Source organism: Argiope bruennichi, chromosome 6, assembly GCF_947563725.1.
Source record: "Argiope bruennichi chromosome 6, qqArgBrue1.1, whole genome shotgun sequence".
NCBI classification, from domain to species: domain Eukaryota; kingdom Metazoa; phylum Arthropoda; class Arachnida; order Araneae; family Araneidae; genus Argiope; species Argiope bruennichi.
In genome coordinates this window covers 124,158,184-124,172,625 of record NC_079156.1, presented here as the reverse complement: position 1 = coordinate 124,172,625, position 14,442 = coordinate 124,158,184, and the positions used below count along the sequence as shown (strand labels likewise).

General features: G+C 24.4%; 1 protein-coding gene across 1 annotated transcript; it reads right to left on the bottom strand.

Moving 5' to 3' along the window:
* Positions 1-669: 669 nt before the first annotated feature.
* LOC129972537 (GDP-mannose 4,6 dehydratase-like) lies at positions 670-14,442 on the bottom strand. The gene is made up of 10 exons (XM_056086701.1): positions 14,263-14,442; positions 13,541-13,673; positions 12,759-12,868; positions 11,463-11,655; positions 8,747-8,851; positions 7,636-7,763; positions 7,409-7,527; positions 5,266-5,362; positions 4,798-4,866; positions 670-3,952 (listed from the first exon to the last, which is right to left on the bottom strand). Exons 1-10 carry the CDS (start codon positions 14,335-14,337, stop codon positions 3,890-3,892), a joined length of 1,092 nt encoding a protein of 363 aa, XP_055942676.1. The 5' UTR covers positions 14,338-14,442; the 3' UTR covers positions 670-3,889.

Below are 14,442 nucleotides of genomic sequence, written 5' to 3'. Positions count from 1 at the left end.
CCCCCCCCCCTCCTTTACTTACGAATTTGGTGATGAGAACAAAGATTTTCGAAGCTACTCGAATTTTGGTGATAACACCATTTCAGCCCGAGTTCCAGCGATTGTTCTAGATATTAAATGCCCTGTTACTAGTACTATAAAAAAATGGTTAAATTCAATGAGTTAGTAACTGCAAGCTGAGTTGAGTTCAAGTGAGAGTAGTTAAGTGAAGTCTGTTTTTAGAGTGTTGATCACAACGCTTTGTGTTGTAGCAATTGTTTGATAACAATTTTCTATTTGTATGCATACTGCTGATTTCTGTAATTGCTATTTTATTCGTCTGTGTTTTGCTACCTCTGTTTTACGTTTTCTTGTCGAATAAAGCATCATTATCGGTTTTCAAACTTATTGGATTTTTCACAGAAACCTACATGTCAGATGAAGTGCTCTATAACAATATAAATCATATACTTGAATGCATTTTAAACAGTGGCGTCATAAATGCATATAAAAAGTTTTCCCTTCTTTCTTCTTTGAATATTTAGACCCGTAAGTTAATTGATCTGTAATTATTTTGGTTACTAATTTCTCAGTTTAGAAGAAGTTTTCATCATCAAAAATTGCATTTGACAAGTTGACAGACAATTTCATTGAATACTTTTTATTTGAATACAACAATAATTGATACAAAAAAATTAAAAATAAAGTGTGCTTTATTTCACCAGATTAAATAGCAAAACATTATATTAAATAATCAATAGTGGTTTCAAAAACTTTGCATTTTTTAAATTACAAAGTCATGTGTTTGCTCAGATAATCAAATAAAAAATATTTTATTCCCTCCTTAACAATTAACGAAATACAACCATAAAAATTGATTCATACATATGAAATCATTGAAAATGTACAATAAAATTACACTGTAGTGTATTATTTTAAAATATCTAAATATCCAATGCACAAAATTAAGTAGTTGAAATTTGATTAAGTAGGTTTAATTATTTGATCAAGGAGATTTTTTTTTTTTGAAGTTCTGCTATACTAATTAAATCTTTATTCCCAACTTTTAGTAATAAAGTTTATATATATATATAAAGCTTCAATATTATGCATTAAAATAGTGACATCTTTTTAAAAATAGAATTTGCAGAACAAATCACTGTGTTATAAAGCAATTTTTTATTATTATTAAAATCTTCAGATAGCTGCAGTAACAATTTATTATCTATAAATGATATTTGAAGAGAAAAAAATGGCAAGATATAAATGTGTGAATTAGAAAATAAAATCTTTTACAAAATAATAATTTTAAATAATAGATTAATTTTTACAAATTATAATAAACTTCTTGTTTCCAAACTTTAAAGTTGGAAAATATTTAAATCATTAAAACAAATATAGGAAATGGTGAACTCAAGAACCCAAGAAAACAATGATGCAATTAATGTTTTACAATGTTCATTATTTAGACAAATTTGCAAATATCCATTCAAATTCTACAATTTGCTTCTAACAATTTTGAAGAAAATGTTAGAAGTGGATTGTCTTCAAAAAGGATCCCAAAATCTTTCTATCTTACATAAGCTGTCTACAAAATCAAGCATTCCTTGAAATGTGTGAAAGGACAAATAATAGAATAAAAATAGTGAAAACAAAATTTTATCTTACATGGAATATCTTTTGAGAAATTATGTATATTTAAAAATGATGGAGCATGTATAAACTAACATTTTGAAACCAATACTGAGAATAAAATTAAATAAAAGAATAATATCAATGCTTATTTGTTAAATCGGGATTTCTTGATTTAATATTGCAAAGTTTTAAAAAAGATCTAAAATAAATTCTTAAAAAATCTAATAACAAATTGAATATAAAACCATTTTCTCCTAAAATTAAAATCATACTTAAAGTTGCATTTATGCATGCTGTAAACATTAGGAAGAGATGCTAGCAGCCTTTTCTTCCATACAATCTGAAGACTGCATCAATTCTTTCATAAAATTCATGTCTCCTCAACTGATGCTTAAGAACTGCATCATGAAACTTTTATTTATATAACTCCAAAAGAATTTCCCAATGATAGCCAAATTTTTAACTGAGTTCCATTTTTCAAGAAAAAGCTCTTTGTTAGTCACATAAGTAAAAATGCTTTAAAATTGTAATGGTCAATGTACAATTGTGGTTTGATCTCCATAATACAGCAATATTTCCTATATAAATAACAGAAACAGCTCTGCATAACAGAATACTCTTACAGCATAATTTCACAATTTGATATCAATTATTAATTAAAGAAAATTTAAAGAATGAAAAAAAAGTTTACATCTTTGGCAAAAAAATAAAAATAATCTTGACTGAATATAATACTGAAAACTTAAAAATCTTGCATTCTTCATGGTAATTATTATTGATCTTGTAAGTTTGTATAATCTGAACAAAAAGATTTTCACAGAAAAATTATGTATAATATTTATTTATCGTCTATTGTTAATTGTCTTATTATTAAATACTATTTTCAAAATTTTGCTAGTTTAATATTTTACCATCTGACTCAAGAATAAAATAAAAATTGAAAATTGTTTTGCAAAGAGAAGCTCTGATGTACATAATTTCAAATATAATTGGTTTTGCAAAACAGTACGGAAATAAATTCAAATAGTGATTGGTACTTACATTAGCAAGGGCATTTTACCTTTACTTTACAAGAAAAAATAAAGTACATCAAATTTTGCATAGCACACTAGATGTTTTAATAGTTTTCTTGAAATTAATAATTATCCATTAATTTTTAATAGAACAGCTGTGGTTAATTTAAGAAGCCTTTTAAAAACAAATATAAAATTTAGGCACTAAAAACTAATAAATATTGCAATAATAAAAGTAATAAAAACAAACAATAACAATAATAAATCACTAGGATTGTACTTTTAACTCATTATTCCATTCAAAGGAAGAATATAATAAACATAAAATCAACTTGATTATACATTAATCACTGAAAAAATAGTATTAATAAGAAAATCCTATAAAATATACTGGCCAGGCTGACATTAAAACCACTTCATTTCAAAAATCTAAATTTCATTATTTTTTTCACAGTATATAAAATTTGAAAGCTAAGCTAATTAAAATGAGAAAGCTAATCATAATTTAATTTGCTGAACAATATATTTCCAAAATTACATTGCATATTATACTCAATAAAGAAAAATTGTTTTTCCTTTATTTGATTGAAGCTACAGCATTGATTTTTAAAACAAAACAATAAGCTAATATTATTCATTATTCTTCAGTTATAGAAGTTGATTTTTTTTAAAAAAGGAAATGTAAAATATTGTAATATTTTCCCCATTTTCAAATGGTTTTAATGAAAATTATTTAGTAGCAAGTTCTTTTTAATACTAAAGACAGAATATTTCATCAAAATTAAAATTTCCTTCCAATATTTTTAAATTAATCTTAAAAATTTAATTTCAATCGCAAAAAAAATTCCAATGCAAATTTTGCAAGTTATATTCGAAAAATGCAAGCACAAAACTAATTGTTTAAAAAAAATAGGGCATTTTTTTTAATCTAAAAATCAAAATGCTGACTGACTATTCAATACTCATAAAAGACTATCCAATATTTCAAGAAAGTATAATTAACAAAAATTATTTTTAATGCAGCAAAGAGATAGATGTGAAAATGTGTGTGTGGGGTTTTTTTTTTTTTTTTTTTTTTTTTTTTTTTTTTTTAAGTTTGATGTATTTTTATCCAAACAACTGGTTGTGATTTTCATTCCACAGAATGATAAATTGTGCCATACAAAATACAAGAAGTTCCGATTGCATATCAGTTAGAAAAAGAATAAGGCACAGGTTATATAAATGGAATGTAGATGTGAAACAACAACTGCAGTTGTGAACTATGCAGCTGGATTTCTCTTCATTAATTCTATGTCAGCATCAACCATTTCTTGCACTAATAGCTGCAAAATAAAACAAATTATGTTAATAATTTAATTATAAATATTTAAACAGGGTCACTATAATATACATAATTATCACCACTTGAACAATTTAAACTAATTATATATTCTACAGATTAATATTATTGAAATGGTGGAAAAAATAAAATCAAAATTTTATAGGGAATGAGGAATAGATAGCAATCTATGAATCACTAATGATCAGAGTTTTTGTAAATTTTACGCAGTTTTATTCTTTTAGAAAAATGTGAAATGTCTTTCACTTTTATCAGTGTTTTTTAATACTTTGTATACGAAATTATTATAATAATTAATCTTCAAAACAATCAAAATCTGTTTCTCAGAAGCAACATTAAAATTCATCAATTCATCATTCATAAATTTAAGAACACTATAGCAAAAAAATAACAATTGCAAATATTTTGAAAGCCTGGAAAAGCAACATAATGAAAGTTGCATTGAAAACAAGGTGCTTACCTTTAATAAATACTTTAACAATGACTAGAAGTATAAATTGATGCTATAAATATTTAATCGATACTGCCATGATCTATCAAACAAGGAAATTTAAAAAGAGAAAAAAAAATTTTTTGATAACATTTCTGAAAATAACAAGAACTAAAATAGGTAAACTAAAACAAAAGAAAACCTCCCTCATTTGTAAATAAACAAAGAGTGCATTATTAAATTTTGAAGATCATGATTGATCAATCTCACGATACAAAACTTATGCTTAAAACACACAAGACATCTGAAATAGAAAGTTACTGCAATATTTTTTTAATTTAAATTTTATCCTGAAATAAAAGTGGTTCACTAAATTTAAAAACCTATTTTTCACGTACCTCAAAACTTATTTTTGGTTTCCATCCAATTTTTTCTCTGGCTTTTGATGAATCACCCAGAAGAAAATCCTAAATTTAAAAACATATAACATAAAGATCCTGCTTTAGTCACAGTTTATAGATTATAGGTAAAAAAAACTATAAAATAAAGAAGATAAAAAATATAATATAGAGAAGATTAAAAAATATAATATAAAGAAGATTATAAAATATTTTTAATAATTCTGAATTCTATCATAGTTGCTTTATTTTTAGATCCATTCAATAAAAGATTAAAAAAAATTATATGATTTTTAGCTATTGTATATATAAATATATGGCACAAAACTATAATGTTTTAAAAATGGCAGAATTAATTTGTAAGTGTAATATTATTCATCAATAACACTTAAATGTTGTAATTTAATTCATATGTAAAAAGGATTCTTTCAAATCAATTCTTTAAGTTTTTAAAAATTTTATACATACCACTTCTGTGGGCCGAAAATATCGAGGATTCACTTTAACACGCACAGTACCAGTTTCTTTCTCTTTTCCTACTTCATCTACACCCGAACCTTCCCACCTACAAAATAACATGCACACATTTAAAAAAAACCTTTTTAAACAATCTTCAAATATGAAATAGCCATAAACAGAACTGTGCAATGGTGAAATAAGAAGAAATGGAAGTAATAAAGAATCATATGATCTGAATATAGCCAAAATTTTTGGATTTGTGACATGTATATTTAACTATTGTTTAAAACTTTTTTTACAAAAAGTACTTCATTCAAAGATAAATTATACTGTCAATATTATATTAAAATAGAGAATAAACTTAGAATAGCACTAATAGCATAAATACCAAAATACTATTTATTCTTTTAATACAAAAAATTGAGAGAGTTTTAAGGTAATAAAATTTCTTATCAGGGCCTATTGAAACAATATTTCTTGAAAAATTGTTGGATAAATGGAAAAACATTTCTGTGCTATTTTCTGAACTATTCTTATTTCCAATTCTTCTTCTCCAATAACTATTTATATGCACACATTAGATTCAAATCTGAAGATGAATACATAACAACATCAACATATAATGCAAACCATATTCAATTTTCAACTTTTAGTAAAGAAAAATAAATTATTCATTAAAAAACTAATTCATCAAGATTACTTATTATGTAAAATTTCAATTAAATCTTTTGAGTTTAACAGTCTTGATAAATTCCTTCACAAAATATTTTGAGCTTCAAATTTTGTTTGCTATATAACGTATTATTTAAAAAAACTTATACTGATATATTCGCATAACTATATGCCTTTTTAATTTCCTGTCATTTCATCTAAATTTTAAATTCATTTCTTAATGGGAAGTTATTTAATTTCACTTAATCCAGCAACACATTGGCAAAATGTTCATAAAAAAAGTAAAAGAAAAGAAAGACGAACACTAAATTCAACACTAAATTTTTGTGTCTTCTATAGAATATATTTCATGATTTACACATTATGTCAGAGGATTATATAATGAAAATCTCTCAAAAAAAATTCAGCACACTACTATAAGAAAAGATAAGCTAAAAAAGCAATATTATAAAAATGTTTAGAAAAGCATAAAATTGAAAAAAAAATTTCATCAATATTCAAAAATTTTATTAAAAGAATGCTTTAATTAGAAACTTACTAAAAAATGAAAATAAGTTAAAACTTTATATCTTGGTCAACAATAAAAAAAAACACCATGATATATTGGTAGCAAGAATGAAAGCACCAAGTTTTATTTACAACAATGAATCTTGTTAGTATTTAAGCTAGCTAAATCTTGTTTTAAATCATACAAATTAAATTGTTGAAGAATATACTTAAAAACATCCTTAAGCATTAACTAAATCTAGCCAAAAAGTTGTACAACTAAATTAGTATCATTTAAAAGTTAATTCTTTTAATTTTGAAATGGCCTAATGAATAATTTTACACGGCAATATTTTCAAAGGTTATTGCACAACAAAAGCCAAAATCTTGTTTAATATTTAATCTACTAAAATTCTAATTAAATTTTTCTTTTAAAAAAATTTTCTGAGATACATATTTTTACCCTCCAAAGATATATATGTACCAAGTTTGATAGTTCTCATGTCAAATGGCTGATTTGTAGAAAAACAACATACACACACTTGTCTTTATCATAAGTAGAGATTAAGAATCAAAGGATATCAAATGATGAAGTGAAGCTTAGTTATATGCATAGTAATATTTTCAATTATCTGAGATTTTACTGATTTCCAAGATTTTTTCAAATGAAGTGCAAACCTGGTCTATCATATAATGACTGAAATAATACATTTACTCAAATTTCACATACCAAGCAGCAAAATCATCGTTTCCCATCATTGTTGTTTAAAAAATTATCATACATTTAATAATATAAAATTACTTGTATTAATTAATATTCCTTGGATAGCAGTAATTTTATTATGTACCGAATACACAGTTTGCTCACTTAAAAAAATCATTTTATAATGATCATCGTCATACAAAAGCCATATCAAAATAACTGGCGATTTAAGGGTATAATACATCTTCACAATTAATTAAATACATATATTGCATAGTGGGAAATCCTTACACTATTTCCTTGCCAATGTGTTTAAATGCATGTTCTACAAATTCCCTGACACTATGCGATTCTCCAGTGGCAATTACAAAATCTTCTGGTGTCTCAGTTTGCAACATCATCCACATAGCCTGAAACATAAATTATTTATTTTGATTAGAAAGTTTATAAATAAACAAACATATTTTTACCTAAACAGTCAAATATATGATGTATAAAATCAAAAAATAAATACTCACTTCAACATAATCTTTTGCATGGCCCCAATCTCTTCTAGAATCCAGATTTCCCAATTCAAAGCAATCTTGCTGATTTAAGGATATTTTTGCAACACTCCTGGTAATTTTTCTAGTCACAAAATTTTCTCCTAAATCAATACATTATAATCAATTAATTGTCACTAATTCATTTCAAAAATACAAAATAAATTTAACTTCCACTAAAATCAGATATGCAGTTCCCTTTCTCACCAGAATAGATATAACCCATGCTTTTTACTTTTTTTTTCTAATTTCAAATGATATCTCCAATATATTTTCTTTTACATATCCCAGTTGAAATATGAATCTTACAAAAAGGATTAGAAGCGTGTATTTTTTTATATTATTCTTTTTTATTCTTTAACCATATTCTTTTTTAATACAATAAAAAATGATTTTTTAAGCACTTATTTCTTTAATTTCATTATTAAATTAATGCAAACTCTATTTCTCTCAGAGCAATTTCATTATTTGTGATAGTCAACTTTATAATAAATACACAATAACATATTGATTTGTGCATGTGTGTAATATATTATATACATATATATGTGAGTGGTATTTTGGTATTGTATATATATATATATATATATATTGGTATTGTGTATATAATACCAAAATTTGTTTCAATCTGTCGTAACAAACCAAAATTAATTTGGAAGCCATTTGTCCGAACCAACAATAAAAATAAATACTCACTTCAACATAACCTTTTGCATTTATTCATAAAATATATGAATAAATATGAAATTCTTTAAGTTAGAACAAATAAGGTATAATTCATAAAATATCATAAGATAAAGTATTTTTATTAAATTTCAATAATGGAAGTGATGTTTTTAAAGAAAATATTTATAATATATTGAAAAGAGTAAAAAAAAAATCTAAAAGTGAAATTATTTTTTACTTTTCAGTAAGTTAAAATCGATTATATTCAGTTAGTTATCAGATTTTGTTCCAATATGTTTTTCAATCTTATCATTCAAAATAGCATTTTTTTAATATAATATTTTTCTTACTTAATCATATAAGAAATAGTTAAAATAATAAAACTAAAAGTAATATAATAATAAAACTAAAAATTTCAAACCTCGTCTAGGACTTTCATGGTTAAACAAGATTCCATTTACAGCAAACATGTCATAAGCTTCCCTGTAATTTACAACAATCCAATAAGCATATAGTTTGGCAACACCTAGAAAAAAATTATAGTTAGGTAACAAACAAACATGCATTTATTATTTCTAAATCTTTCACACCCACACAAGCTAAAACTCAAGAAACCCATGCAACATTTTCATATATACACTGTGATGCAAAAGTTTAGACATTGATAATTCAACTTTAAAATTTGGAATTGAGACAGAAGAATTTTTTTAAAAAATAAACATTTAAAATGCCATAAAGAAAACACAGCTGTTTTATTTGCTATAACACACATTTCTTGGATAAAAACAGAAATTTGTTTGTTGCAACAGTTCAGGTACGATAACAAGGTTCTGCACAAAAACACATGCAAACTTACAAAAAGATATCACAGACTCGGAGTATTTAATTGCTGCAAATGATAATATTTTGTATTCAAGATGCCATGAGTGAAAGAAATTCAAATGGATGAGGTTATGAGAATTTGGCATCTGAAAGATGAAGATAAGCTTGTTTCAGAAATGTTGTCCAATATTAACCAATCAAAGAAATATATTTATCCAGTTTTATCTAACAGATGCATATAAAAAGCAAAATGTAGATCTGACAATCCCTTGTTTGATGAATAAGTGCAATGACTGTCGGATACAAAGAGTAGTTAGTAGCCAACAAATGACAATTAGTGAAGTTTGAAGGTCATTGGGACACTTGGCATCAAAAGAATTATTCATAGATAAATTTAGGAAGGCGAGTTAGTTCATTGCAAAATAAAAAAACAGCTCGGCACATCATAAGTTCATAAAAAATGTTACAAACACAAAATCACGTGAATATCAATCTATGCTATTTAGCAATGAAAAAAATGGAACCTGAATGATCCTGACAGCTGAGCATTGCAACAAGAAACTATTCTTACCTATTATTGCATTGCAAGAATAGTTCCTTAATTCCTTGTTCCTAATAATAATAGTTTATTATTAGGAACAAGGATAAGCATAGGAAAGGAAGGAACATAATAGTTCTTATTATTCCTTGCAAAAGGAACTTTGGTGCTTTTCTCATTGCAGACAGCAGCTTGGTGATGGTTAAGGAAGCCCTTTGCTAGGATGAACAGGCATCTTTTCATGTGGTTGCCAAACTTTATAATATTATACTCAGATATTGGAGAATAACCTATTACAATTTTCTGAGCTTCAAGGCAGTTATTAGCGAGAATTTTTAAAAAAAATCAGCTTCAATTCATATTATAAATAACACAAAGTCTGCTTTAATTCTCATAGTATAAAAATTCTTGTCTGTTCTCTATGCAGCCCAAATATCAACCCAACAGATAATATTTGGAACATGATGTATAGCAAAATTTATAGCAAAAGTAATCGATATCCTTTTATAAACTGAAGAGATCTATTAATGATATATGGTACAAAACCAAGTCACAAACCATGCAAAACTATAGCTTCTTAGACAGAAAGGTATTTTGAATAATTAATCAACAAGTATGGATGCATAATTTTATTTAATTATTTAACTGTTATTATTTAATTGTTTATTAATTAATTTTTTATTAGTATTATTGTCTAAGCTGTTGTAAAATGTTACAGTTGTTTTAAATTTCTTAATAACTTGAAATATGCTTAAATCCTTTTTATTATTATAAATATAGTATATGCATATGTAGCATCGAAGCCATGCTATTGAAATTAATTAAATATATTTTTCAAATCTATGAATTGTTCTAAAATCTAGCAACTTGTCCATTGTCTAAACTATATATATATATATTCATTCATAAAATCAGATAAAGAAAAATAGCTTCTTCTATTTTATATTTCATAGGAGAGGTAATTTATATAAATATATATATATAATAGTAAAATAAAAAATTAAACTAAACATTTTCTCCATTATCTTTAAAAAAGCTATAACAGATGCCATTATTGTTTAAACAACTGTTAAAATATTTATATAACTAAAAAGATAACATGTTAAAAATCCAAGGGGTTTTTTTTAATTTTATTTTGATATGAAATCATTTTTTCATTATTGCTAAATAAAATATTTAATGCATCATCCATAAATTTTTTTCCTTCCTACAATTGATAGGAAACATTGATTTTCAAATTTCAGATTTACCTATTACAGATTAACAAATACAAAAGGTACATAAATCAAAAATATCTTTAAAAAGAAAAAATACAGAATAAAATAATTTTACAAATAAAGAAGACAATACAAAAAAATATAGTTTCAAATAAATTTTTATTATTTTACTAATTTGTGTTTCAGCAAAAAAAAAAAAAAACATTTATTTTATTCTAATTTATTTACAAAAATGCACAGTTTGAATAGATTGCACAAATTTTATTTTAATTTTTGTTGAAATATATTGGTTAAATTGATTAGAATAAGTTTTGATTTATATATAATTTGAAATATTAATTGTAAAATTTAGTACAATAAAGATCTTTAAAATGATTTTTTTTAAGATGTGTGTATTGGCAAATATAAAGAAAATGACAGCATTATTTTAAATCATCTATATCAACATAATTGTAAAATAAGTTATACCAGTTAATAAAAATAAGTTACCATAAATAAAAATAGTTACTCTAAATTATACACATTTCTTATATAATTCAATGTATTATTGGAAGCTTTACCATAAGGTGATCTAGGATAAAATGGAGTAGTTTCTTTTTGAGGAACTTCTTGTACTTTGCCAAACATCTCACTAGTAGAAGCTTGATAAAATTTTACAGACTTTTCCATCTTGCATGTACGAAGAGCATCAAGCATTCTTAAAGTACCCAAAGCATCAACATTAGCTGTGTATTCACTCAAGTCAAAAGAAATCTAATGAAAAATAAAACGAAGGGTTGAATTCTTCTTTTCAAAGTATTTTATCTGATATTTCGTGATTAATTTACAAATTTTTTAATCTTGCATGTATGAAAAGCATCAAACATTCTTAAAGTACCCAAAGCATTAACATTGGTTGTGTATTCACTCAAATAAAAAAAAAAATCCAATGGGGAAAAAAAAAAGATTAAGCTCTTATATTTCCAGAGTATTTTACATTTGGTATACTGTGATTAATTTTTTGCAATATATAATTGCAGTTTTCAATTATTAAATTAACTAATACTCATTTGCTTTAAAATAAATGATGCTAGCTACAAAACCCCTCACATTGTGTTATAACAAATGAAAATTATTAAAAGATAACTTATTTGGGGAACCATTTAAAACATTATGTTAAAAAAATTGTGCTACAAAACATTACTCTCGTTATGCTACATTACTCTCATGTATTTTAGTTTATCCTTTAAGATTAAAACACATTTAAAATTCCATACTCATTTATAATGTTTTGAATAGAAATTAATAGAAAAATAATTTTGAAAACACAGCATAGTTTATAAAAAGTAAAAATCTTATATGTAGCAATATAATGTACTGGTATGCTCTCTAAGTCCTTTTTAAAGAATTTCAATGAATTGACACAAGCAAAGTAATTTGATAATTTAATAACAAATTTCTTGAAGTTTCATTTCCTTATTACTGGCAGTCTTATTTTTTTAATACAGTACAAAATATTCTGTATTTATATACTAAAGTTAATTGCCAACTATTTTCTTTTGGTCAGTTTATTTTTCATGAAAATGATTTTATCGACTTATTTTGATTATGGAGAAGTTTATTCATATTTTAAAAAATCCTTATCACCATACATTAATATTAAAATACTGAATGATTAGTTTAACAATAAAATTTAATTTAAAAATACTAAACAATCAACAAAAATTAATGGAACTATATTTTTAAAAAGTAAATATTCCATTTACTATAGTAAAAAGCAAATAATATTTTCTTTGGCAATCTCTAAGAAAAAGATCAAAAAATGTCTATGATTGATAAAATATTTTAGGATCAAATCCTGAAAATGAAAATTTTACCTTTACATGACTCTGAGCTCCCAAATTGTAAATTTCAGTAGGCTGGATTTGAGTGATTAATTTTACCAGAGAAGAACTATCAGTTAAGTCACCATAATGTAGATGCATTGCTATAAAAATAAATAACTAAATATTAAGGCAAACTGATAATAGTTGGTTTTACTTTCATAATTTATTTAAAATATTTATTTTACATTATTAAAAATATTTGAGATTTCAAGTTAATAGGACCTTAAATCATATTAATTTGGCATTGAACAATAAAGAGAATAGTATCTTATACAAATTTTCTACATCATTAATAATTATTCTAAAAAATAAATTATCCGAAAATTTTTGGAATTAATAAAAAGTTTTAAAAATCAAGTAAAGATTTAGCTTTTCTTCATTTAAATATCTCATGTAGCATTTATAAATGTAAACAAAAAAAGGTACTGAAGAAAAGTACTTAAGATATTTTATTTCATTCTTTAGATAACCTAATTTACATTACTTAACTATACATAAATATCTACATCATAACTATGAAAAATCAAACATATTTTGCATTGGGTTTCAAAATTTTAATTCAATTGTATTCTCAAGAATATAAAAATGAATTTTATTTTATAACTATTTTGATAATTTCAAAGATATTTTAAGACAAAGTTATAATTTAAGGAGAAAAATATCTCTACTAATACCAGTCATTACTAATAGAGTACACACACACATATCAAAAGGCATACATAATTAATGTGTTTTTAATACAAAAAAAATATTTTTAAAATCAATTTACATACATCCTTCTCGATGAGTCACAGGATTTTTGTACAAATGTTGTATTCTTCCAGTGTTGAAAGAACTAGATCTACGAATAATACCATGAACTTCATAGCCATGATCTAATAAAAATTCAGCTAAATATGACCCATCCTGTAAAATTAAAATATAAATAATTTAAGATTAAGATGTATTTCACACAATGTAAAAATCAGTATCATGAATTCAAAAAAGAAAATTAAATCTTCATTTAAATAAATAGCTAAACAACTATTTGCGTTGTAATTTAAAAAATATGTGTTTTACTTTATTTATAAATAACTAGAAAAGACATATAAATATAGCTTGGGACTTATAAAGATCTTAGAATTCATAATTAAAATGTAGGTAATCTTTACGATACGCCCACAATAGAATTTTACTAATCCAACAAGTAGCAGAATCTTATGCTAATATTGTTTATTATGATCAAAAATGCAGGTACCAACGAAAGAAAAACTGACAGAATATTGAAAATATTATTTTTTTAAATGCATGCAAACACGCAAGTACAAGAGTTGATAAGCAAACTCAAATATTAATAAACAGATTCAATACAAGTTTTCGATTAAATAATTACATGCGTATGACGAATTTTCATTAAAAAAATTAAATAGTGCACAAATAATTTATCTTAAATTTGCTACAATGTCGATGGCAGTAATATGAAAAAAATGTAAAAGAAAATTAAAATAACACTAACTTGACCAGTAATTCCTGTAATAAGAGCTACTTTACGTTGTTTGTCGTTAATTTGATTTGATGCTCCCTCATTCATTGTGAAAAATATTTTGATTAAAAATTTTGAAATAAGTAATTGAAAGTGACAAAAAGAGAACTTATTACAAGCGTAGACCAGCAGACCACACCGGTTGTTTGTTGT